General features: G+C 46.2%; 1 protein-coding gene across 1 annotated transcript; it reads left to right on the top strand.

The window, feature by feature from the left end:
• The first annotated feature begins 6,906 nt into the window (after positions 1–6,906).
• VIM (vimentin) lies at positions 6,907–14,606 on the top strand. The gene is made up of 9 exons (XM_081229188.1): positions 6,907–7,624; positions 8,257–8,317; positions 10,746–10,841; positions 10,929–11,090; positions 11,612–11,737; positions 12,107–12,327; positions 12,775–12,818; positions 13,327–13,412; positions 14,245–14,606. The coding sequence occupies exons 1-9, from the start codon at positions 7,062–7,064 to the stop codon at positions 14,284–14,286; spliced, it is 1,401 nt and encodes a 466-aa protein (XP_081085314.1). The 5' UTR covers positions 6,907–7,061; the 3' UTR covers positions 14,287–14,606.
• Positions 14,607–27,541: the final 12,935 nt, after the last annotated feature.

The raw sequence follows: 27,541 nt of genomic DNA, 5'->3' as shown, positions 1-27,541 counted from the left end.
GAAACTATCATCTGCTTTCCCCACAAAAGTATCAAAGAAAATTCTAGAAGTTTGTCTTTAAGCTTCTTTTTCTCTGAATTTTTTTTTTGAGACACAAAAATGATGGGCATGAAAGTGTTCCGTGTCTCTGAACTTTTCAAAACTGTTTTAGAGGATACTGAAAAAGCCCCTGATTTTGCACCAACTGGGGGAAACCAGACCAACACCCGCAAATCGCGTATGGAACAATCTAAAGCAATCCATATTAATTTATGTGAACAGACTAGAATGCTGTAGGGAGTAAAACTGCATGACCCCTTGGGTTTATACCCCACCTTCTTCATGAGGTTTTGCTCTATATAGACTAGAGGAGGGAAGATACTTCCAGGTAAATGGATCTGAGTGAATTATCTTTCATCTCAGATTAATTTTCCACCTAAAAACAATTGTTTTCCATCTATGAGGATTCCATTCTCTTAATCTGTCCGGAAAGCTCAGAGCCCTCGACTTGCCCCTCCCCTCTCCAACTTCAGGCTCAGTTTACGCCCACCAGTGTGTCTGACTTTGAATCAAAACCTCTTTTTCTGCATGCTTAAGACTCCCTAAAGATCAGGCTTTTACCATTCGCATGATCTACTGCAAACAGCTTTCAGATGGGTCTCCCCAATTCATCCTCCACAACAGGCCAGAACAATCTTCCTGAAACATGGCCACAAGCATGTCTTTCTCCTAGTCAAAAATCACGGGGCTTCCCTGGTGGCGCAGTGGTTGAGAGTCCGCCTGCCGATGCAGGGGACACTGGTTCGTGCCCCGGTCCGGGAAGATCCCACATGCCGCGGAGCGGCTGGGCCCGTGAGCCATGGCCGCTGAGCCTGCGTGTCCGGAGCCTGTGCTCCGCAACAGGAGAGGCCACAACAGTGAGAGGCCCGCATACCGCAAAAAAAAAAAAAAAAAAAAAATCACAGTGAATTCCCACTGCCCACCGCATTAATTATCAACTCCTCTCCTTGGCATTTAGTCCTCCAACGCATGATCCCATATTAGCTTTCCATTCCTTTCTCCCCTACAACTGCTCCATAATCAGCCTCACTGGGATTCTTACTATTACCTACCCGTCCCTAGAAGTCGGACACATACGCAATTTTTGCTTATACTGTTTCATCAACTTTGAGCATCCTTCCTCTAGGATAAGCTGTAGAAATCATACTCATTCCTCACATGCCACCTTCTCTGCATACATTTTCTGATCTCCCCCAAATGGACATGATCATTTCTCCATCTAAACCCTTCAGCGCACTCACTCACCATACTCTGCTATGTATTACAGCTCTTTTATGTGGTTCCTAATTTTTTCAAGGCTGTGAGCTCCCCAGAGGCATGAAAAGTTTAACGTACCTGAGTATACTAAGAAGGGTTGCAGGCAGTGCAGAAAACGAGTTCCCCTGCCTAATGAACGGAATGTGAGGAAAGACATGAGGGTGGGGGAAATGTGGTGTATTCATGGAATAGAAAAGAACTTAGGGCCCCACTGAAATTGCTGTCTTGGGGGGAGCAGTGGCAACTCAGGATGGATGGGAACATCCTTAGCCTAGCTTTCAAAGGCCACTGTCAAACTATGAGCTTCAACTTCCGCTGAAACAAAATTTCTGTTGCCTTCATCATCTTTATTACTAATGGTAATTCTTTGGTTTGCTCCTTTACTTAAGTATTGTCTCTCTGTACCACACATGTGCACACAGGGACTCAGCTCTACGTCCCAAGAGCACATGGATTATACCTGCCTTGTTCACGTTCCCTGCTGTCTAGCAGGATGCCTGGAACGTGGTAAACATTCGATACATGTGTTTTGAGTCAGTTAATAAAAGCTGTGGCGCTTCCCTGGTGGCGCAGTGGTTGAGAGTCCGCCTGCCGATGCAGGGGACGCGGGTTTGTGCCCCGGTCCGGGAGGATCCCACGTGCCGCGGAGCGGCTGGGCCCGTGAGCCATGGCCGCTGAGCCTGCGCGTCCGGAGCCTGTGCTCCGCAACGGGAGAGGCCACAACAGTGAGAAGCCCGCGTACTGCAAAAAATAAAAATAAAATAAAATAAAAATAAAAGCTGTGGATCATAATACCCTTTAAAGATTAGAGGACGTCATGTTTAAAACGACTAGCACACTGCTTGAACATAATAGACGCTAGAAAATATTAGTCTCCTCTTTCTTCCCTCCCTCCCTTTATGAACTGCTCATGCACTAATTCACACATTGAACACATGTGCCAGGCTTCTCTGTAGGCACTGGAGATAGGCCAGTGAACAAACGAGAGAAAAGTCTCTACCCTCATGGAACTTACCTTCTCACAAGGGAATGAGTGATTCACTTTGGATCTTTAGGGAGTCTTAAGCATGCAGTTGTTAAGAAAAAAGAGGTTTTGGTTCAAAGTCAGACACACTGGTGGGGGTAAGCAGCGCCTGGAAGAAGGGAAGCCAATTGCAGTACTGCTGGGATGAGGTACGAAATGGCTTGGATGTGCGTCACAGCAACATAACAGAGAAGTGGGTGCAGAAAGCAATGGACAGGACACCCACGGGATCTGAGCCGTCGAAGGGTAAGGAGGTGGCAGGGATGATGCAAGTCTCCAATCTTGTTAGTTTGCTGTGTTGCCTTAAACAGACAGGGTGAGTTTTGAAGGGGAAGCTGCTGTGGTTGGGGGGGTTTAGGGTGTGAGCTGAGCTAAGTCCAACCTTGGATATAACGCCTTTCAAGAGACAGAAAGGAGTCCAGGTGAAAATATTTCACTCTCCAAGTAAGGATTTAAGAGTCAGGTAAAAACCAAACTCCCTTCTTATCTATTACGAATCACACTGTTCCATCATTTGAATAACATAAAACATGATATTCTATCCCCAAATTCCTTTAGGAATCTGCTCCTTAACCACAAGATCTGGCAGTTATCCTCCCTCTGCAGCTCCTGAAACACAGTATGCCCCTAAATGATATTTGTGAATTAAATTAATAGCAAGCAAAATTTTATCAAGACAAAGAGAAAAGAAACGTGCATTTGGAATCAGAAAGGGCTCCATTCAAATGCTTGCACACTTCCGGCCTCCACTGCTACTTATATGACCATGGGCAGATTTTTGGCCTGCTTCTTAGTTGCCTAGTGTTTAAACTGGATGATCTCATCTATCCCGCAGGATGCTAGGAGAACATTAAGTTAAACTAAACACATACACGTTTCCTGTCCTCCAGTAGACACAGAAGTTAAAGCACTTCTATTATTGATTGTTGTTAGTATCTTTAATACTATGCCCTTTAGATTTTGCCATGATTTTCACCCTCTCACTTTATCCACCTTCTCACTGCTGACATTCTGTCCAGGCGATCCAGCTAGAAGCTGTCCTCTTGGCATGACCTCCTGCCGGCCAGCTCTCCTAAAGCCTCCACAGGCCACTAAGCTCCTCTCCGCATGGCTGGCTGGTCCGTCAGTTCAAATCGCCTGATTCAACTGACATCACCACAGCTTGCAAATTCCAAAATCACTGTTAGTACTTTAGATTTGGTAATGTTTACGCCTGGCCTACACACTGTACCACTGTGTCCTTATTTATATACAACTTGCAGCAGGCAGTGTTTGAAGATGCTTCAGGGTCCAGCGTTCGAAAACACTCTGGAAATAGGTTTTCACATCAATCAAAAAATAAATATGAAAACCAAGAAAGCTATGTCTACGTACTGTTTACTTCCAAAAGGTAGCTAAGAACACAGGGGCACAGATAGAGCAGGATTAGTTATCATGCTCAAGGATGTTAGTTCAGACATATTGATTTCCTTCATCGATGACTAGCCCTCCTTGGTTGAGGCACTGTCCTGGTTGGTGTATAATTTACCTCAGAATGAAATGAATTCTTTCCAAAATCTCATGCATTCTATATGAATGAGTAATAGTGTTTTTGTAACCTTTGCTTTTCTACACTCTACAATCCACCCCAAGCTATGGCAATTTCTAATAGGAAGGACACATTGGATACTGTATCTGTGCGTGCGTGTGTGTGTGCGTGTGTGTGTGTGCGCGCGCACATGGTGTATAGCAAGTATTATGGATTGAATGTTTGTGACCCCTACAATTTATATGTTGTAGCCCTAATCTCCAATATGCGGCTATTCGGAGGTGGGGTCTTAGGAAGGTAATTAGATTTAGATGAGGTCATGAGGGTGGGGCCCCTAAGATGGGATTAGTGTCCTTATAAGAAAAGGAAGAGACCAGAATGTGCACGCCTTCTGCCACGTGCGGACATAACAAGAAGGTGGCCATCTGCAAACCAGCAAGCAGACCCTCATCAGACACCAAATCGGCAGGCACCTTGATCTTGGACTTCCTGCGTCAAGAGCTGGGAGAAATAAACATTTGTTGCTTAAGCCCCCCAGTCTATGGTATTTTGTTATAGCAGCCTAGGCTGACTAGGAAGGACAGCAAGTCCTGAGAATACAGATTGGGGACAGGTTAGAAAAGAGGAGGGATACCCCCAGATGAGGAGGAGGGCCAGCATCCCTCCCAGAGGAAGTCGCCACAGGCCTGAGGAATTTGCTGTGGTCACCAACAGGGCACCCTGCCACACCACACCAGAGCCTTGCCCTGATTTTCCGTAGTGAGTCAGTCAGCAAGAGTCCTCTGACAGCACCAGCTTGTTGCCCTGGGATCAGCATTTTAGGTGGGCGTAAGGTCCACCCTCCCTTCCCCCCAGAGGGAGATGGCTTTTTCTCCTCCTAAGGGTTCCAGGCAAACTCACAATGGTGACATTTGTTGAGCAGTGGCTTGAATAAAGGGCGCTCTGAGAGCAAGACGGTAACATGGAGCATAAGCTGGTCTGCCAGGGCACCACGCCCCAGGAATGCTCGGGAAGGACCCACAGCCTCGCAGGGAAAGAGAGAATTAAGGAAATCCACAGCAGGGGAGCGGTACCGCAAGGGGTCCTGCAGTTTTCGACCTTGGCAGCCCCACTGGCCAGAAGTAACTGAAATGCAGTAAACAAAATATTGCCTAAAAGAGGCTTGTACAAAGAAGCTGGAATAAACCCTTCATTTGGTTCTAAACTACTTTTCTTAAATGCCAGGTAACTTCCAGCACCCCCCTTCCAAAACCCAAAACAAAAACGGAAGAATTTTTACTTCCCCCTACCCTCCCACCCCCATTCACTATAGAATCAAGATGCTTTTATTTTTACAGTGCTTTGGGGGCTAATCCTCTCAATACTCCTTCGGTCTTATAAATACAAAAGAAACACAAACCTCTGATTTTTAAATTGCTACAGATATCACTAAAAGACTGGCTTGGATTGGCTCTCTTCATCTCCCTTTGCGGGTAATCACGCTGTTCTGCATGTTACTCATATTGCAACAAAAACCCTGTTGAGTGATTTACCTGGAAGGTTTTGGTGTGAGAATCTGAACACTCCCTTGGTGCCCTAGACCGAAAGTTTTTTGCTCTGTAGACAATTTTATCTCCCTCACTCCGAGACCAATTGCAAGAATTCTTCTGGAAAATAGGCCAAGGGACCAGTGACATTTCCCAGACAAGTCACCAGAATCCTGCAGTGAGCACCATCGCTGAGCTAAAACGAACTCATAAATCTACTTCCCTCAAACATTCTACCATTTGAGGTATAAAATTGCCTTTCATTCATCGAATTAAGCATTTAAAGTAATACCTAATTCATTCTATAACTGATGCAGATTATATACCTTTAATGACTTCCGCTACAGCAGAAAAACCAGTGAACAATTTGATTTTGCAACTGCGGACGCTGAGTTTCCTCTTTCACCCAAAACTTCCAGATCATGTTAAAAGCTGGGTGTGGTTTTATGGGGGCAGGGGTAGGCCGAGAGGAGACCGGAGGGAAGGGTGGGAGGGAACTTTGCAAGAAGAACCTTCCCGGAGCGCGTTTGTGATGCCGCAGACCCGCGTTTGGCGGTTACAGAGCCCGGGCCGAAGTTTCTTACTAAAGAGAAGTCTGCACATTGGAGCAAAATCAGGCTTTGGCGAGTTCTTAAGAATTGACGGGCGCTCTAGTCTCCACGGAGGCGAACTGCATACAAGAAAGCGCAGGCCCAGCTCGAAGTTGCGTAAAACTTCTAACAAACAGTGCGCGCGGGCGCGCGCGCGCGCCCGGGGAGACTTGGGTCAATCTCGTCTAACGGTTTCCCTGAACCGCTAGCAGCCCTCGACCTCGGCGGGACGGCCCGGCGCGGTGACTCGCCGCCAGTGAGTCAGCGACCCCACCCATCTCCCCCCGGGCTTTCCTCGCAGTTCCCGCCGTCCAAAGCCGGACCCAGCCCGTCAGGTCCCCGGAGAGGACTCTCCAAGACTAGAGGGCGAAGAGAGATGGGGCCCGACCGACGCCCCTTCCGCAGCAGGCGGTGCGCAAGGCTGCGCGGGGGGCTCGAGCCCTGCGTCCTGGGCTGTGCGCGCTCCCACCTCGCGCTCCAATCCCAGACCCTCTTTGTTTCTTTGTCCACGCCTCCCGATCTGCTGGAACCCGCACTCCCCCTCTTCCCGCGGGTCTCCCCACCCACCCGCTCCCTGCGGACCGCAGCCCCGTTGCTGCGCGCCCCTCCCGCGCCGCTCTGGCGCGGTGCCCGGGACCCGTCCGGTCCAAGTCCCGGGCGGGTCCCCCCACCACTGAGAGACCCCGCCTTTTTCAGCACCCAGAGGTGAGCAGAGCTCGGGCCACCATCAGGAAAGCCCCCGAAAGCCCCAGCCCAGCCAAGAAGTAACCGAGACTGTACCCAGTCCCCAGGGCGGAGAACGGGGGAGGAGGAAGGCTCCAGGGCGCCCCCGCCCTAACCCCCCGCCCAGCCTTCCCCATTGGTTGGCGCACTCTGCCTCCGGGATGGCAGTGGGAGGGGACCCTTCTTCCTAACCGGCTTATAAAAACTGCGCCCTCGGCGGGGTCCGGTCCTCTGCCACTCTCGCTCCGGGGTCCCCGCGCCAGATACGCAGCAGCGCTCCCTTTGCCCACACCCACCGCGCCCTCGCGCGCCTCTCTTCCCGGAGCCAGCCCGCGCCACCGCAGCCGCCCAGCCCACCGCCGCCCTCTGCAGTCATGTCCAGCAGGTCCATGTCCTCGTCCTCCTACCGCAGGATGTTCGGCGGCCCCGGCACCGCGAGCCGGCCGAGCTCCAGCCGGAGCTACGTGACCACGGCCACCCGCACCTACAGCCTGGGCAGCTCGCTGCGCCCCGGCACCAGCCGCAGCCTCTACGCCTCGTCCCCGGGCGGCGTGTACGCCACGCGCTCCGCGGCCGTGCGCCTGCGGAGCAGCGTGCCCGGCGTGCGCCTGCTGCAGGACTCGGTGGACTTCTCGCTGGCCGACGCCATCAACACCGAGTTCAAGAACACGCGCACCAACGAGAAGGTGGAGCTGCAGGAGCTGAACGACCGCTTCGCCAACTACATCGATAAGGTGCGCTTCCTGGAGCAGCAGAACAAGATCCTGCTGGCCGAGCTCGAGCAGCTCAAGGGCCAGGGCAAGTCGCGCCTGGGGGACCTCTACGAGGAGGAGATGCGAGAGCTGCGCCGGCAGGTGGACCAGCTCACCAACGACAAAGCCCGCGTCGAGGTGGAGCGCGACAACATGTCCGAGGACATCATGCGTCTCCGGGAGAAGTAAGGAGGCGCCCACGCGGGGCAGCGGGAGGGAAAGAGAGGGGAAGCGGAGCCGCCACGCCCTTGGGGATGTGGCCCGGGCGGCGGCTGCCCGGGGGACAGCGGGGGAGCAGGGCTGTGACTGCCGCGGGCGGCCCCGCCCTGAACCCGCATCTTGCAACTTAGCGTTTCCCCTCTAGCCCCACTCATTTGCCCAAGAACGCCTGTCTCAGAAACTTTCAGATTTCTTAAAACTACCGCTCTGTCTGTCCTCGAAGGCCCTTGCAAACGATGCGTGCGACTTCCCCAAACTTTGAGAAAGTTTCCTGCTCCCCCCTCCCCCCACCACGGCGGGCTGCCAGCCACGGGGCCGTGCAGGGAGCGAGACAAAGGGACTGCAGAGTCTCCTCCGGGGTGGGGTGGTGGCGGTCGTCTCGTAGGTCGTGGTGGCGACCGTGATTGCCTTTCCACGCGGTGGCCAAGGCCCCGCTCAAACTAGCCGAGGGCAGCAGCCCTAAAAGCCGCGGTCGCTGGCTGCCCGCGGAGTGGCGCAGCAGCGCTGGTCTGGCGGCCACGGCGGGGTGTTTGGGTGTGGTCGCCCCGCCCCTGGCGGTTTCCCCGTGCCCCTGTGGTTAATGCGCGCCTGTTTTCAGGTTGCAGGAGGAGATGCTTCAGAGGGAGGAAGCCGAGAGCACCCTGCAGTCTTTCAGACAGGTTTGTAGATTCTGTTCCCACCCGCAGCCACCGGACGCCACCCGCCCACGCGCCCCACGGGCAGTTCTAAAAGTTGCCTTCACCCAAGTATAAATCGTGCCAAACTTCACGTCTGCGCTCCAAGCCCCCTAGTGGCAGAAAGAGCACAGTTCGGAGCTGCTCCGGACAAAAACCCTTGAATGATCAAACCGTTCTCTAGGACATAAAGGGAAGTCTTTAACTGTTTACTTTGTTTCAAGATTTTTTTTCCCAAGAAATCATTTTTTTTCCGTTTCATTTTTGCAACACGTTGATATTCTGATCTCGAACAGTTACAGTTTGATTTAGATGGCGGTTTGCCAAAGTCAAGTTGGCTACCTTTTACAAGGCCACCAAAAGCGCAGTTCTGCTCTGTAGTTTCAAATGTAAAATGTATTGGAAGATAAGAAACAGTTTAACTGGACTTAAGCCAGCAAGTTTCTTTTCTTCACTGCAAGTTCTACTGTGGCCCTAAGGTTAGATAGAAGTATCCCTATGCACAACTATTTTGTGACCTCATAAGGGTGAAAAGGAACCATCTGTCCCCTTGGCTGAAAGGTATTAATGGTTTCTACAGGCTTCACTATGGAATGTAGATACAGACATCCTGGCAAGTGGGGCCGTTCTGGCCGGAAAGAATAGGAGTCTTTGTGTTCCCAGAGACGCTTTGCAGCAGGCTGCATTCTTACGGACTATGTAATGATGCAAGCACCGTTCTAATTGGACACAAGTATTTGCTAACATCCCTTATCTAATATCTGGCCCAGACTCCCAAGTATGTGATATGAAGAGTTCTTAAAGCTACAGTCATACCTCACATGTGGAAAGGCCTTTCTTTTTTGAACCTCTGTATTCTTTAGCATGTTCTCTCCATAAAGCATAAACCTGAAAATGAAGAATGGGGTTTTAAGTAAAAGGTTTTCTTGCTCCAAAGGTAGATGGCCTTAAATGATTTTTAACTGAAAATTGGAATCCCAAAGCAGGAAGAGTCACCAGCATAGCTGCATTCCCCTGAGCACTTACTGGGTCAGCTATAAAAGCTCCTTCAGACAAACAGTCTAGAATAACATTTTGAAGCAGAAATACATTTACCAAATTAAACACAGCAATGAGTAGTTTATTTTAGTCATGGGGCATTTCTGATCATCATGTCTGTAGTGTTTTCTACCCCCAGTAGTAACCTCATATAAATCAATATTAGTATAAATTGTCCCTATTTAGGGATGAGGTAAAGCCCCTCATATTCTCTTCGAAGAAGTAGAATGTGACACACCGAACTTTTTTATAGAGTAAATCATCTTGTGTATCTTTTGTAGGGTTTAACAGCAAGCAAAAATGAAATTTTTTCCCCAAGGCTGATTTTTTTATCACTTATTCCTCTCTCATTTTTCCATGAAGGTGATAGAAGCATGTCAACATTTTAAGACTGTAAGGCTATAAACTATGTACTCCACATATAACTGCTTACAAGATAAGAGGAATAACAATCCTCATGACATTCCCTTAAGGGGAAATTAAATCTTTAGGATGTAGCAGTTTACAGATGGTGGAAACAGAGGAGATCAGAGCAGCAAAAATTTTACATACAGTTAACACTGTATGCATTTTGATCAGTCATTCTGAAACAAGCTAAGGAACCAAACTGACACAGTGCTAAGTGAAAAAGATGTGGACACACCCTTGTGGGATGATAGGGGAGTTCCAGGAGAAAAATCTACCAGAAAAAGCAAAGCAAATACAGTTCAGGGTTACACTTCTTGTTCCTTATTTGCCTGAACTACGTTTTTGCCAGGGCACATCCTGAATTGGAGTATAAATCTAGCCTTGTAACTTGAATGCCAGATGACTTGCTTGGGATCCCAAGGATAAATTTCAAAAGAGTTGAGTAGAGGGGGGCAAAAAAGAGCTTATGTACTATGTGCTGAAACTTCTGGAGCACTAATTTCTGTTCTGCACGTTCTCATGTACACACGAAGTTGTGAAACCTGACCAACTCCCATTATCCTACTATTCCATGATGTTAACTCCCCAAAATGCTGTGGCATTGATTTCCTAGATTTAAAAAATGTAATAGAAACTTCACTGATACAATGTGGATTCAATAATAATTGATGGACTGCAGCCTGCCATGTCGGCATACACTTATTTATTTATTTTAAAATTGTCTACTGGTCACCTTGAGTACAACCCAGTGCACCACAATTCAAATTTGTTAATGAAGAAAAGAAAACAGAGTAGGTTGTAGCACTGGGTGACTTACAAACGTATTCGAAGGTTATAAAATTTGTCAGTGCCCTTCTTTATAATAAAGAGACATAAGTTCATATAGTTCGTTTGAAATGAATACATGGGATAGGCCACAGACTTTAGCATCCTCCTTCATGCCCTGTCTTTTCTCTCTTCGAAACAGGATGTTGACAATGCTTCATTGGCACGTCTGGACCTGGAGCGTAAAGTGGAATCCTTGCAAGAAGAGATTGCCTTTTTGAAGAAACTGCATGATGAGGTAAGAGGAATCACAGTCTGTGAACCATTGTGGGTGACGCTGCCCCCGTACTCGGCACGGCTGACCGCCTGTCTTTTCTTTCCTCAGGAAATCCAGGAGCTGCAGGCCCAGATTCAAGAACAGCACGTCCAGATCGATATGGATGTTTCCAAGCCCGACCTCACGGCTGCCCTGCGTGACGTCCGCCAGCAGTACGAGAGCGTGGCCGCCAAGAACCTCCAGGAGGCTGAGGAATGGTACAAGTCCAAGGTGCGAAACGAGCAAGTGTGGCCAGAACGGAAGAAAAGCGTTCTTTTCGGACAACGCTGTACCTGTCTGCGATTCCTAAGTAGCTTTTCGCTGCCAAGTTTAGCTGGCTTTCCCTCCTGCGCGAGTTTTCTCTCTTGCTGCGTCCCGCCCACGACTCACACCCCCTCCGTTAGAAGAGCAGATGCCCTTGCCACGGCCCCGCTGTCACCCTACCTCCAGGTTACCCCCTTGCCCTTGACCTCCACCCTTTGAGAACGAGGGAAACAGGGAAGTTCTACTCGGAAATCTCAACATTGGCCTTCCACCTCATTTCCTTTGGTTTTTCAAAACAAATGAGGCGTGTCCTGGAACACGTTGCGATTTGAGCTTTGAGCGTAGAAGTTGGTTGGTATCACGCCTTACTTACGTGTCTGTCTGTTTGCCATCTTTAAGCCGGCTCTGTTACCCAGGCCAGGTAGAACCTCAGAGGACTTGTGGACGAGGCACGTGGGTGACCCAGGTTTCTGCTTCCTCCCTGACAGTTCGCTGACCTCTCCGAGGCTGCTAACCGCAACAACGATGCCCTGCGCCAGGCCAAGCAGGAGTCGAACGAGTACCGTCGGCAGGTGCAGTCCCTCACCTGCGAGGTGGATGCCCTCAAAGGCACCGTGAGTATCAGAGCGCAAGAAGAGAGGGCCGATCACCAGCTTGGACCCATTTCAGGTGGCCAAGCTCAGGGTGCTATCGGAAGAAAACATTGCTCAAAGGGAGAAAAATTTGCATTTTAGTCCGAAGCCAATGAGTCGTCAAGACAGATTCAAAAAGAACTTGCAGATCCAAGGTTTTAGTTTACCTGTATTACTGCTTCCACTAGGAGGGGACTTGGTACTTGTATTTTCCGCTGAAATTGGGAGCGTTCCCCATTTGCTGCTAGGGGAAATGATTGCACATGGTCTGGAAGTGGTTGGGGGGACAGCTCTGTTTGTTCGTTTGTTTCTGGGAGATACCACCGGCGGCCTTTCTCATCTCCCCTGCAGAACGAGTCTCTGGAACGCCAGATGCGTGAAATGGAAGAGAACTTTGCCGTGGAAGCTGCTAACTACCAAGACACTATTGGCCGCCTGCAGGACGAGATTCAGAACATGAAGGAAGAGATGGCTCGTCACCTGCGTGAATACCAAGATCTGCTGAATGTTAAGATGGCTCTCGACATCGAGATTGCCACCTACAGGAAGCTGCTGGAAGGAGAGGAGAGCAGGTGGGGAACGGGGCTCGTGGGAGTCAATGCCACGCTGCCCTGTGTGAGGTATTAGGCCCCTTGCTTTCCATGCGTCACCTCATTTCATCTTCAGAGCCTTGCTTCAAGGTAGCTATTTACCCCTTTTTACAGATAAGGAACGTTCAGTTCAGATCTGGAGATGTGAGTTCCTTCTCCTAGTCAGTTAGTCAATATCTGAGCTGGGATTTCAACCTACGATTGACTCTGAAAACCAAGAGTCACCCTGTCACACCTTCAGCCCCTTGGAGCAAATGCTTGGAGTAAAATATTTAACTGTACGAATGAGACCGATCATAGGTAAATGCTTCTGAAGCAAATCCCTCCCCTCTGGATTGTAAATCTTCTTATTTGATGAAAGTAAGTGTATAAGTGTATTCCTTGTTGTTTTCCGAAAAGGTTTCACTGTTTTTCTTCGTCTCTTTCTAGGATCGCTCTACCTCTTCCAAACTTTTCTTCCCTGAACCTGAGGGGTAAGCATTTGATTCTCCTTCAGGAAATATTTTATTTTTTCGGCTGCACTGCGCGGCCCGTGGGATCTTAGTTCCCCCACCAGGGGTCAGACCCGGGCCCCCTGCAGGGGAAGTGCGGAGTCCTAACCACAGGACCGCCAGGGAAGTCCTTATGAAAAATTTGAGCAGCTTGTAACCGTTCTGTTTATAAAGCACTCATTTTTAAAATGATACTTGACAAATGCCAGACAAGAGAAAAGGCTCTCAGATAGGCATAATTTTCAAACAAGGACTCTCTTACATTTTCTACGTCCAGTTAAAGTGAAATTCCATTGTTTTTCCCTCCTGTTGGAGCATACACTGAAGTAGTCCATCTCATCCTGATGCTACAGTGTTGTTAGCCCCTGGGTTTTAAAACAGGTGATAGTCTTTAGAATTATTTTGGGAATAGTGCTTTAAACAATCATGAACAAAAAATCATCATTCTTTGGACTTTAAAAATTTCATTTTTACTGTTTTCTTTATTCAGAAACCAATCTGGATTCACTCCCTCTGGTGGACACCCATTCAAAAAGGACACTTCTGATTAAGACGGTTGAAACCAGAGATGGACAGGTTGGTATCTTTAAATCAAAATGGGAGTAATTTCAGACAGGCATTGATAAACTTTTAGATCACTAAGTCTATCTCAGATACAGCTAGCTAATTTGGGAGGTTTCGGTTTCACTCATGCCTCCTAAAAAGAGAATAGGTCGACCTCTTCCAGCACTACACACAGCCATCTAATTGTTTGGCTCCTAGATGTGAAGGTGGGATAGTAGTCTGCCTTTGTCTAAAATTAGTGATTTCCTTTGGTACTTGATTTGAAACAGGAGAACTGCTTCCTTAAGTTACTTCCTAAACTAGTTTCATTAGACTGCCTCAGTAGCAGAAATGTTTTGATCCTGGACATAACGGCCTTCCCGGCCTTCCACTCCTAGACCCTGTCATGATGTAATACAAGGACATGCCATATGATCAAGTAGTTTCTCATTACCTCTCTATGCCAGGAAAGAAATGGTCAAAATGTATCGTAATCTTCATGTAAATCTTCCCTTGCACATAAAATGTACTTGCTGTACATTTTAATATGTTTTAATTGCTTTTAAACTTTGCTGCCTATGATTATTACAGCATTCTTCTTCATAAACACAGTATTTTTTAAGTTTATTTTTTTAAGTCATAACATGCTATCGGATACATATTTTGCCTACAGGTGAAGCGCATCTTACATACGTATCTGTCCCTGCTTGCTGTGACTCTTGGTCACGCAGGACCAACGTGATCTTCCAACTTTCACAATAAATTATATGCCTTTCCTAGGATTTTTCTTTGGCATGCTTTATGGGGTAATTTAATCATTAGTGTGTAGTATTATATTTGATTTGAGTTCTGTTTTTCTTAACAGGTTATCAACGAAACTTCCCAGCATCACGATGATCTGGAATAAAAACTGCACATACTCCATGCGGCAAAATACTACCAGTGAGAATAAAAAAGAAATCCGTATCTTAAAGAAACAGCTTTCAAGTGCCTTTCTGCAGTTTTTTCAGGAGTGCAAGATAGATTTGAAATAGGAATAAGCTCTAGTTCTTGAGAACCAACACTCGTAAAAGATTTAGAAAAAAGTTTACAACATAATCTAGTTTACCGAAGACGCCTTGTGCTAGAATACTTTTTAAAAAGTATTTTTGAATACCATTAAAACTGCTTTTTTCCATCACGTATCTGACCAACTTGTTTCTGCTTCAATAAATCTTTGGAAAACTCTTTTGGTGTCTTGCTTATTTGATATCTAAACAGTTCTCTAAATTTTATGACAATATATGTTTTGGTTAAATATTTTTTGGTCTTATTGGTCAAATTCCCACAAAATCAAGGTTGGGTTAACTTGAGAAATTCAACTTTATGCTTGAAGCGTAGCTCTTAATTTGGTCATTTTAGATAGACCTCACTTCTTTTCAATTAAGTTATTTTTAAAATTCATAAATAGATGTTATATAATAAAACAATTTGTAGACAAAATGATGATAGGTCTTTTCATAAAATGAATCCAGCTGGGTCCATGTCCATGTGTGATTTCAGTTCTAACAAATAGACCTCCTAAAATTAAAGAAACTATGACTAAAATGAAAACTGCATTTTGGTATGTGCAGCATATACGTGGCACAAACTCCACTACAGGGGTTAAAGTGTAGGGCAACATCCAGGATATAACAGCTGCATCTTCCATTAGCAAGATGCAGAGAAATGGGACAAGTTCATTTAGTTCCAACGTGGGAAACTACCCTGCTTTTCTGTGTATCTATACCTATATGTGATACCTAAATCTATATATCCACCTACAGATATTTTTAAAGACTTGTGCTTTGGGGGAGTGATGTTAGACACAAAATAAAGGAAAATCCTTACCTGTTCATTGGGAGGTGAAATTAACACATGTGAGTCGTGGTAAAATGAGGCTAGTCTCTGATCAGCTGTCAAAACCTGGAGCAGGGCTTCCCTGGTGGCACAGTGGTTGAGAATCTGCCTGCTAATGCAGGGGACACGGGTTCGAGCCCTGGTCTGGGAAGATCCCACATGCCGCAGAGCAACTAGGCCCGTGAGCCACAACTACTAAGCCTGCGCGTCTGGAGCCTGTGCTCTGCAACAAGAGAGGCCACGAGAGTGAGAGGCCCGCGCACCGCGATGAAGAGTGGCCCCTGCTTGCCACAACTAGAGAAAGCCCTTGCACAGAAACGAAGACCCAACACAGACAAAAAAAATTTTTTTTAATAAATTAATTAAAAGGGCTTCCCTGGTGGTGCAGTGGTTGAGAGTCCGCCTGCTGATGTAGGGAACATGGGTTCGTACCCCGGTCCGGGAGGATCCCACATGCCGCGGAGCGGCTGGGCCCGTGAGCCATGGCCGCTGAGCCTGCGCGTCCGGAGCCTGTGCTCCGCAACGGGAGAGGCCACAACAGTGAGAGGCCCATGTACCGCCAAAAAAATAATAATAATAATAATAATAATTAATTAAAAAAGAAGCCTCAACATTAAAAAAAAAAAAAAACCTGGAGCAATGAGAATGAAGTGCTGTGGTCGTGAAAACCTTCCTATAGGTCACACAATGTGAGCAGAGTTTAGGAAGAGAGATAAAGTCAAATAAATGAAAGAGGAAGGGTATTGCCTGGAAGCAAGAGTTGTAATGGCCCAATGTATGTTCTGGAGGGAAATTTCCTTTGAAGTTCCTAGACTTAAGTCCCAATTTCCTGTATTACTAGGATTCCCTCTCCTCCAGGAATGATGTGGTAGGCATTCCTTGTTTTTTGTGTTTTTTTGAGAGGGGAGCCACGCAGCACCCGGGATCTTAGTTCCCCGACCAGGGATCGAACCTGAGCCCCCTGCCGTGGAAGCGCAGAGTCTTAACCACTGGACCACCAGGGAAGTCCCTCCTTGTAATTTTTTTTTTTTTTTTTGCGGTACGCGGGCCTCTCACTGTTGTGGCCCCTCCCGTTGCGGAGCACAGGCTCCAGACGCGCAGGGTCAACGGCCATGGCTCACAGGCCCAGGCGCTCCGCGGCATGTGGGATCCTCCCTGACTGGGGCACGAACCCGCGTCCCCTGCATCGGCAGGCAGACCCCCAACCACTGCGCCACCAGGGAAGCCCCCTCCTTGTAATTTTTAAGTGTTTGTATCTACCTCTTGGTAGAGTTGCTCAGGGGAAAGTAAGATGGTTTACACTTAGTTTAACTAAATGCCAGACACTGTGCTAAGTAATATTAGTTGTGATTTTCATCATTTTTGATACTGTGGGTACCACGTGAGTAAAGAAAGAATTGGCCCAGGGAAGTGACCCCTAGTCAGGGTGATTTACATCCTAGTCTGCATAGGATGGTACGGTTTATGCTTACTTATTAATAATGCCCCCTTTCAGACTCACAAGTGTACTAATTTGAACAACAGCTTCTATCTGGTCATCCTACCCTTAGCATAATCTTTTTTTTTTAATTAATTTTTATTGGAGTCTAGTTGCTTTACAATGTTGTGTTAGTTTCTGCTGCACAGCAAAGTGAATCAGCTCTATGTATACATATATCCCCTCTTTTTTGGATTTCTTTCCCATTTAGTTCACCACAGAGCACTGAGTACCTACCCTTAGCATAATCTTATAGGAAAGGATATTCCTGCTGAGACTCCTTGAGTGGTCCTGCACCCCACCCTCACTCCATCCCCATATCTGAACACTGATGTGTTAAGTTACATAATCAGCATTGCCAGAACAAACATCCATCCCGGGGCTTGGGCCCTGAAGAAACTTCTTCTATTTGATCTTTAGGTTTGTTTTTTGTTCTTTAGCCATTTTCACCACATTCCTCTCAGCCTCCCAGTCCTATGACTCCTGTCTCTTCATCTCTACCCTACCGTTGGCTTAGGAGGATCATCCAGAGAAGACACTGGCCCCATATTAGTTTTCTTCAAGCATATAACCCTTCATTATTTAAAAAAAAAAAGAAAGGAAGAAAGAAAGAGGGAAAGGAAGGAAGCTATGGCTCCCCACTCACCCCTCCTCCCAGGGGAAAAGGACCCAAGATGACAAAGTCTGCCCAAATACTTTGAGACTAGTGGGCTCCCGTCCCTTAAAAATTCCATATAGCTCTTTCTAAAATCACCTCCCTGAAACAAAAAAGATGAGCTTGCCTCCCTTACCTGCGGCTGTCAGAAATCAGCCCTTCTGAAAAGCCTCACAGGGCCCCGCCTTGTAGGAATTCAAATCTATTTAAGTCTGTTAAATGTTTGTCTTTAATTACACAGTTAGCATTTTCCTTACCTGCCACTTTGAAAAACGAATAAAAAGAAATGATGTTCTCACCACCTATGGTGAAGTAAAGATGAATGCTTGGTTCTTTTATGTATAACATTAATCCCAGATTAAAGGAGATTAAAAAAAAAGTAGGGGATGGAGAGAAGAAAACTATGACATAGAGTGTGAAGTCTCAAAAAAGTTACCAAGGGGACGGTGCAGTCTGTGGAAATAATGTGAAAATTAAGTCCTGCTAAGGTTTCTCACCGTCGTGATAGACGGACTAGGTGGCTGGTGACAGAGACAAACGTCCGACTGAGTTACAGCGTGTCTATCGTGAGGTCCGCCTTCCCATGACCAGCCTCTGACAAAGGCGCTGGGAAAGGAACTCTCCTTTCCAAGGCTGTGGGACTAAAGGAGGAACTGTGTGTGGTGATGGGGGACGGGTGGGAGGACACCAGCTTCCCCTGGTCTTTTCCTGAAGAAAACAAGGTTGAAGCAGACCCTGTGCCCCAAAGAAGGCTCTCTCCCCAACCTGCCAGGCTTCAGCTAAACAAAGGGTCTCTATAAATCCGCTGGGGCTGCCATAACAAAGTACCACAGACTGGGTGGTTTAAGTAGCAGAAGTTAATTTTCTCATAGCTCTGGAGGCTGGAAGTCCAAAATCAAGGTGCTGACAGGGTTGGTTTCTCCTGAGGCCTCTCCCCTTAGTAATCTCTTCTTGTAAGGAAACCAGTCATATTGGATTAGGTCAAATGACCTCATTGTACCTTAATCACCTCTTTAAAGACCCCATGTAGGGCTTCCCTGGTGGTGCAGTGGTTGAGAGTCCGCCTGCCGATGCAGGGGACACAGGTTCGTGCCCTGGTCTGGGAAGATCCCACATGCCGCGGAGCGGCTGGGACCGTGAGCCATGGCCGCTGAGCCTGCGCGTCCGGAGCCTGTGCTCCGCAACGGGAGAGGCCACAACAGTGAGAGGTCCGCATACCGCAAAAAAAAAAAAACAAAAAAAACAGACACAGAGAACTTGCTTTCCCTCTGCTGTGCTCTCTGCCCTGGGAGGATACCACGAGAAGCCTACAAAGAGAAGCAGGCTCTCATCGGACAGCGGATCTGCTGGCGCCTTGATCTTGGACTTCCAGCCTCCAGAATTTCTGTTGTTTAAGGCCTCCAGTCCACGGTATTCTGTTACAGCTGAACTAAGGCAAACAGGGGATGTTGTGTACGAGGTGTTGGATGTATCTTACTTCCCAAATGTTGCAAAGAGGCTACACAGGTCACTTCAGGTCAATTCAGCTCTACTCAGGCTGACCTAAGGTGGAGAAAGTTCCTGTTCTGTCCTTGGCATTCAGACCGTGGCTTGTAGTCCTGACGATGATCAGAATTCAATAATGGGCCTCTGTCTCCCCAGAATATGAAATTTTCTCTATATTTTCCTTTATTTTATCACATTAATTGTAATTATTTCTTTTAAAAAAAAGAAATTATTTTTTATTAGATTATTTAATCATTATTAATTTATTAAATTATTTCTGTAATTATTTCTTTTAAAAAAGCGTGGCTTTGTAGTTTGCAGCTCTCATTTGAGGCACGCGGGCTCAGTCGTTGTGGCGCGTGGGCTTAGTTGCCTGGTGGCATGTGGGATTTTAGTTCCCAGGCCCAGGATCGAACCCAAGTCCCCTGCGTTGGAAGGCGGATTCTTTACTGCTGGACCACCAGTTAAGTCCCTATTATTTCTTAATATTTGTTTAAAGGTCTTTGTCTGCTCACGTCAATATGTGAATCACGTGTGAATTTGTTTATAGTGTCTGTTTTCTCTTTTGGTTTTTGATTATTTGGTCCTTTTTTTTTTTTAGCACACCTCATAGTTTTTTTACTGCATGCTGAACATTTTAAATGAATGCTTGTTTAGGCTCTGGGCAATGTCTTCATTCTCTAAAAAGGAAGAATAGTTTTCTTTTACAGGCAAATAGAGTACCAGTGGATCACCTTGATCCTGGTAAGGGTTAGTTACAGTTTTTGTTAGGTCTTGTCTATTTTAACTCCATTATCTTAGTACTGGTCCTCACCTCTCAAATGTGTTCCTTAGCCCCAGGATAGGACCTTTCTGGATCTCAGCTATAGCCTGGATGCATTTATCAAAGCCCTTCCACTTTGGCAGACACTCTAGCCTGCTCAGCTTTTAGTTTTCTTGCTACTATTTTCTGCTGGGTTTCCTGGAGTCTCACCCTGAACATAAACAGCCTATGAGATGGCCAACAATTTGATGCTTCTCTGTCAACTTAGCCTAGTAAGAACACCATTTTATGTTGAGCTGTCTCCCTCATTTAAAAACTGCCCTCATGGGAAAAACCAAGCGAATGTGGATTTCACCTTGGAGTCTGCTTCTCTGAAGGAATATAGCCCTTAATCTCCATTCTTGACTGTATTGGTTGTTCTCAAAATAATTACACAGTTGTGTGCGTGTTTGTGTCTGATCATGCGTGTATGTGTGTGCTCCAGCTATTATAGTTGTTTTCATGGACCAGACAGGTATTCAGTTATCAATTAATACTATGAACCATACAATTATAAAACTCAGCAGCTTAGAACAACAATTTATGATTCTGTGGGTTGATCAGACTCAGCTGGGGAGCCTTTACTTGGGATCATTCATGCAATTGCTGTCAGGTGGTAGCTCAGGCTGGGGTCATCTGAAGCCTTCACTGGACTTGACATAGAAGATGACTTCCTCATTCTTAAGTCTCTTGCCTCAGTGTTCTTTGCCTTCTTTCACTTCCCAGATATTGTCTCATAATCCATGGCTTAGGTTTCTCGCAGCGTAGTCTGAGGATAGTTATACTTCTTACAGTGTGACCTACTGCTAAGAGGCAGGAAGCAGAAATATCCAGGTTTGATAAGGGCTATGTCTGTAAATAACACAGTGCAATTTCCACTGCATTCCATCGGTCAAACCAGCCACAGAGACCACCCAAATTCAAGGGTGGAGAATTAGACTCTACCTCTCCACGTGGAAGTGGCAAGGTGACATTACAGAAGAGCCTGTGGAATGAGAGCGAACGTTGTGGCCACATCTTTGGAAAATACAGATTGCCACAGAGGTTGAAATCAAAAGTCCCAATCAAAACTGACTTAAGACTATAAAAAAAAACCTGAATAGTCTTTCTTAAAAGAAAATACCGAGAACAGGGGACTCTCCTGGCAGTCCAGTGGTTAAGACTTCGCCTTCTAATACAGGGGGTGCAGGTTCGATCCCTGGTCAGGGAGCTAAGATGCCACATGCCTCGCAGCCAAAAAACCAAAACATAAAACAGAAGGAATATTGTAACAAATTCAGTAAAGACTTTAAAAATGGTCCACGTCAAAATAAAGAAAAGAAAATATCAAGAACAGATATCCCAACAGTTGAATTCCACCAAACATGTAATGTACACATTCCAAATCATCACAAACATTTTCAAATCATTAAAATGAGAGAACCTTTTCTAACTCATTATACGAAGAAAGCATAACCTTAATCCCCAAACAAGACAAGGACCCAGTAGGAGATGAACACTGCAGGTCAACTTTCTTCATGGATAGAGATGCAAATATCCTCACAAAACATCAGCACACCGACTTGTGTTGGCTGAGGTTCTTTGAACAGCAAAAGATAGAATTAGATGTACAAGAGATTTATTTTGATGTATAAGTGGGAAGACATAGGAAGAGATAGGTGAGCCTTTAGGCTGCAATATAGGTCTGACACCAGTGAAAGGAGAGAGGGAAGGATGGAATCGTAGGAGTAGCCTCAGACTGCAGTGTTGATTTAAGAAAGTTTCAGCAAAGCCTATGGAAGTTCCTCAAGTCAGTGGCTGGTTAGAAGAGTCCCATGTCTCACAAGAATGGGTCAGTACTATAATCTTGACCGCGTTCAGTCACTGGTTTGGGAGCAGCCCAGGGGAAGTGTGTCCTTGACCCAAATGTGGTGGAGAATCCAGAGGGATGACGGTAGGGCCATGAGTCAGTTATGTTTCTTGAAACGGGAGATGTAAGTGATGTATCTTCCTTATCACTACACAAATCAAGCAATATATTTAAAAACAATACTTATGTATTCTAAACATATAAAAATAATAAATGTTGCGTATAGCTCAGGGATACAACAGTATTTTAATATTAAAAGTGATTAACATAATTTAACATTTTGACAGCTGAAAGGAGAAAACCTATGATTCACTTAATAGACACAGAAAAAAGTTTCATAAAAGTCAACACCTAATTAATATAAAAACTTTTAGAAGAATAAGAATATAGAGGGACTTCCCTGGTGGCACCGTGGTGAAGAATCTGCCTGCCAATGCAGGGAACACGGTTTGATCCCTGGTCCAGGAAGATCCCACATGCCACGGAGCAACCACTGAGCCTGTGCTCTAGACCCCGCGAGCCACAACTACTGAAGCCTGCACACCTAGAGCCTGTGTTCCACAACAAGAGAAGCCACCGCAGCGCAACGAAGAGTAGTCCCCGCTCGCCGCAACTAGAGAAAGCCTGCGCGCAGCAATGAAGACCCAACGTAGCCAAAAATAAATAAATAAAATAAATAAGTTTAAGAATATAGAGAATATTTCTTAACTCAATATGAGGTAGCTATAAGAAAGCAAAAGTAGGGCCTCCCTGGTGGCGCAGTGGTTGAGAGTCCGCCTGCCGATGCAGGGGATACGGGTTCGTGCCCCGGTCTGGGAGGATCCCACATGCCGCGGAGCGGCTGGGCCCGTGAGCCATGGCCGCTGGGCCTGCGCGTCCGGAGCCTGTGCTCCGCAACGGGAGAGGCCACAGCAGTGAGAGGCCCACATACCGCAAAAAAAAAAAAAAAAAAAAAAAAAAAAAAAAAAAAAGAAAGCAAAAGTAAACATAAAAAACAATGGCAAAATAATATAATTATTCCCTTTAAGATCAAGAAAAACAGGGATACCCACTACCCCTGCTCCTATTCAATACTGTACTACAGGGAAAAAGAATTAAAAACATAGCAATAGAAAGAAGAGATAAAACTGTCATTAACTGCAAATAATATAATTGCTTATTTGGAAAACCCAAAACTATCTACAGATAAATTATGTGCAAAGAAAAGCAAAGGGTTGAGAAGAAATAAGATACTCTTTTAGATAAAATAAACACCACATTAGAAAGACATGTCTTACCAGATAGGGCTATAGTAAAATATAATAGTGTAGTATTGGTGTAGAGATAGACATCAAGAGAACACACAGTAAGTCCCCTACATAGGAATGAGTTCTGTTCCGAGAATGCGCTCTTAAGTCCAATTTGTTCGTAAGTCCAACAAAGTTAGCCTAGGTACCCAACTAACACAATCGGCTATACAGTACTGTACTGTAATAGGTTTATAATACTTTTCACACAAATAATACATAAAAAACAAACACAAAAATTAAAGAAAACATTTTTAATCTTACAGTACAGTACCTTGAAAAGTATAGTAGTGCAGTACAAGAGCTGGCATCCTGGCGCTGGCATCGAGTGAACAGGCAGACACGTGAACTAACTTACGTGACTGGACATGTGAACACAGCACATTCGCAACTGAAAGTTTGCAACTTGAAGGTTAGTATGTAGGGGACTTACCCCCAAATAAACCCATGGATCTTAGTTTGGGCTGCTATAACAAAATATCATAGACTGAGTGTCTTAAACAGCAAACGTTTACGTCTCACAGTTCGGAAGGCTGAGAAGCCCAAGATCAAGGTGCTGGTAGATTTGGTGTCTGGTAACAGCCCACTTCCTGGTTTGCAGATGACCGTCTTCTTCCTTTGTCCTCATATGGCAGAGAGAGAGAGAGAGAGAGAGAGAAAGCTACCTTTCTGGTTGCTTCTTTTTTTTTTTTTTTTTTTTTTTTGCGGTACGCGGGCCTCTCACTGTTGTGGCCTCTCCCGTTGTGGAGCACAGGCTCCGGACGCGCAGGCTCAGTGGCCATGGCTCATGGCCCCAGCCGCTCCGTGGCATGTGGGATCTTCCCGGACCGGGGCACGAACCCGTGTCCCCTGCATCGGCAGGTGGATTCTCAACCACTGCGCCACCAGGGAAGCCCTCTGGTTGCTTCTTATAAGGGCACTAGTCCCACTGTGAGGACCCCATCCTTATCACCTCATCTAACCCTAATTACCTCCAAAGGCCCCTCCAAATACCTTCACATTGGGGTTTGGGGCTTTCAACCTATGAATTTTGAGGGGACACAAGCATTCAGTTCATAACACCAAGTATATGGAAATTTGCTTTATGAGAGAGTGAGCACTGTTCTAACATACATTAATTGGAAAATCATCTTGGGAAGGACCCTTGAAGGGGAGATGCACCATTGTATATCCAAAACTTTTTCTGAAGCCTTTCTGTAATAGAGACCCAATCTTCTCTTTCAGCTATTGCCTTCCTGAACTTGAAGCAATGAATATCTCCTTGAGGAAAAGAGATGACAACTGGATGGTTTTAATGCCCCTTTATGAGTTGTCAAAGATTTGACACTTCACAAATTCCATACCTAATAGTTCACTGTCTATGAACAAAATTAATTTTTTTAATTTAATTTTTTTTATATTGGACTACAGTTGATTTACAATGTTGTGTTAGTTTCAGGTGTACAGCAAAGTGGTTCAGTTATACATATACATATATCCATTCTTTTTCAGATTCTTTTCCCATTTAGATTATTATTTAGAATATTGAATAGAGTTCCCTGGGCTATACAGTAGGTCCTTGTTTTTAGATTTTTTTAGATTCCACATATAAGTGATATCATATGATATTCGTCTTTCTCTGTCTGACTTACTTCACTTAGTATGATAATCTCTAGGTCCCTCCATGTTGCTGCAGAGGGCATTATTTCATTCTTTTTTATGGCTGTAATATTCCATTGTATATATAGACCACACCTTCTTTCTCCATTCATCTGTCGATGGACACTTAGGTTGCTTCCATGTCTTGGCTATCGTAAATACTGCTGCCATGAACATAGGGGTGCATGTATCTTTTTGAATTATAGTTTTGTCTGGATATATGTCCAGGAGTGGGATTGCTTGATCATATGGAAACTCCATGTTTAGTTTTTTAAGGCACCTCCATACTGTTCTCCATAGTAGCTGCACCGAGAAGCACGCATTTTAAGGGCAGAGGACCCTCAAAGCTATAACATGGCCCGGATGTACTAACCAGAATCAGCAGTAGCTAGATTACCTTTGGTAAATGGGTGTCCACACCATTGGTCACATGTGTAGCCTCTGAGTCTGCCACTGTGGCCACTCCATTTATGTGACTATTGTTCCAGTTCTAAGACAGAGGATAATGATGGCGGGCTAATGTCAGTTGCAGAGTCATTCTGTCTACTTGGGTGTTCGGTGTCTCTTCTGTCCTGGGATGTGTTCTGCTCGGCATTAATGGATACAAAAATCTCCACACTGTGCATCTCCCATATTCCTGTCCATATGCTTCTACTCCAGCCCTCCTTGTGTCTAACAGTCCAGTCCTTTTCTTTCCAGGAACTTGGCCAGCCTGCCGCGCTGTGGGTCTCAGCCCAGGAATCTCTACATAGTCTCATCTCGGGCTGCTTCACCTCCTATGCCAGGTGCATCACTTGCATCCCTGCTCATTAGGAAGATTTTTGCCCTCCCCACTAGCTTTCAAGGCCACCCCTGAATGTGGCTGCAATAGAGCACCAAGTAGTTCAGCCCCGACCCACAAACTGCGCCAACCCATCTGTACACCAAGTGCAAGTTTTTGCTGGTTGTATGGCACCTCGCCCCCAAATGGCCACAGGTGAGCAGGGGAAGGCCTACTAATACAAGCACAGACGGTGACGTGGGCGTGTGGGCTGCCAGCTCCTGCAGCTTGCCTGTGCTCTCCTGTTCCTGCTTGGGCTCGACTCTGGCTGTACCATTTCCATCTCTTCTAGGGTCCATAATGAGAAGACATAATTCTCCATTGCAGATGCAATGGCCTTCCTTTAGAACACAGGGGTCTGTGTAGTAGTTCTCCCACCAGGGCTCTCCATAAACTACAGCCTCCTCCAACACGAGAGAGTCAGCTGGATTTTATGGCCAAAGCATCAAGGCTCTTGTACCACAGTCTGGTGGTACTTGCTGCAGAGTCTCTTCCTACTGTGGGCTCCACAAAGCTGGCAGCCTTGTGTGTTACCTGGCGTTTGGACCACAGCAGCATTCCCATGTGGAATATGTCTCAGTGATCCAAGGAAATCTAACAGGTAATGTGCCCTCTTCTTCCGGAAAAAAGATGCAAGATGCAGTAACAGCTTTTCGCTTTGGAGGGAATATCCAGGCTTGCCCCTGACCACTGGACCCCACTGCTAGGTCCCTGACTCTGACAGGGTTTACCCCCCGCCCTCCGGAGCACACATTTCTTACCAAGGTCTCCAGTGTACCAGCCACGTCTTCCTTTCCGGGCCCGATCAGCATGGCGGCACTGATGTAGTGGATCCATGTGATGGTCCTAGGGATCTCCAGATCTCTTTGGGTTACATCATGACTGAGGGTGGGAGACTGCATAGAAGCCTGGAGCAAAACTGTAAATGACTGCTCCTGTCCATTCCATATGAATGCAAATTGTTTCTGACAAGAAGAGAAAATAGCCCCACCACGCTTGGGTCAAATCAAAGGCTGCATGCCATTTCCCTGAGGCATTTATTAACCTGCTCTAGCAATAATGCAGCATCCAGTACAGTAGATGAAACTGGGGATGCTACTTAGCTGAGTAAGCTGTCGTCTTTAGTCATTTTCCTGGATCCAGCGAGTTCCTGCAGGGCTCATACTGGTAAATTAAATGGAGATACGATAGAAACCACCACCATTGTATTCTTTTGGCTTTAAATGGTTGCATTTATGTTCGCCAGCCCCCTGGACTGGGAGGGTGGAGAGGGGTAGCTTCCATCTGGCCTTTCCTAGCCATGACAGCTCTCACCTCGTACACCACAGTCCCAACGTGACTACTCTAACTGTCATGTATGTCCATTTCCATTACACACTCAGGGGCTGGGAGAACGACCAGTGGGTGATTCTTGTAGACACAGTGGACCCACTGTGAGCTGGACTTTATCCAGGACTATATTCGTCTCCTGGACCCCATAATCCTCCATTCCAGCAAGGAGGCCATGGAATTGTCAATGCACGCCCTGTGTCCAGAAGCCCTCAAAAAGTCTGGTTATTCCTCTTCCCCCGGAGTACAGTCACTCAAGTAAATGACCACAGGTCCTTTTAGAGGAAGGACTTGGGGACAATTGCACGAATTACTGCTGAAGCATCTCAGGGTTCTTGCTCTAGGGGTTTAGCCACCTCTAGAGTCAAAGTGTTCTAGATCTGAACATTGGCTCCGTCCTTACGTCTGTTAACAAACCCAGCTCTGTGTCTGTCTCACAGAGCCCTGGCCGGCAGATTCATCTTACCACCTGTTTTCTCTGACCACTCCTGGTCCCAAATGTGTCTGTTCAGGTCTTCTAAGAAGTAGAAGCCAAAAAGGAATCACTATACAAAAGACCTGTTGGATGAGGGACTTCCCTGGTGTTCCAGTGGTTAAGACTCGGCACTTCCATCGCAGGGGGTGTGGGTTCAATCCCTGGTCAGGAAACTAAGATCCCACATGCCACATGGCATGGAACACAACGTTATTAAGTAAATACATAAATAAATACATAAATAAATAAAATAAGACATTGTAAAAAAAAAGATTTGTTGGATGAAATACCTATGAAGGACAAAGGGAGCTAGAGAAGTAGGGAGGGAGAAGCTTCAGACCACAGGGCAGGCCTGACGTCTGTGAAAGGAGAGAGGGAAGGAAGAACTGGATAGGAAGAGGCTCAGATTACAGTGCTGCTCTAAGAAAAGTCTTGGCCAGACCAATGGAGAGTCTTGAGCAAAAGGCG

Source organism: Mesoplodon bidens (genome assembly GCF_964165515.1).
Source record: "Mesoplodon bidens genome assembly, chromosome: 3".
In the NCBI taxonomy this organism is placed as follows: Eukaryota; Metazoa; Chordata; class Mammalia; order Artiodactyla; family Ziphiidae; genus Mesoplodon; species Mesoplodon bidens.
Note: the sequence above shows the minus strand (reverse complement) of the source record. Positions and strands in the feature narration are given on the sequence as shown.

Bases quoted from the DNA above. Each gene is read 5' to 3' on its own strand.
- VIM (XM_081229188.1), top strand. From the start codon at position 7,062: ATGTCCAGCAGGTCCATGTCCTCGTCCTCCTACCGCAGGATGTTCGGC. The intron at 12,819-13,326 runs GTAAGCATTTGA...TTCTTTATTCAG, and splicing joins TTCTTCCCTGAACCTGAGGG to AAACCAATCTGGATTCACTC. The intron at 13,413-14,244 runs GTTGGTATCTTT...TTTTCTTAACAG, and splicing joins TTGAAACCAGAGATGGACAG to GTTATCAACGAAACTTCCCA.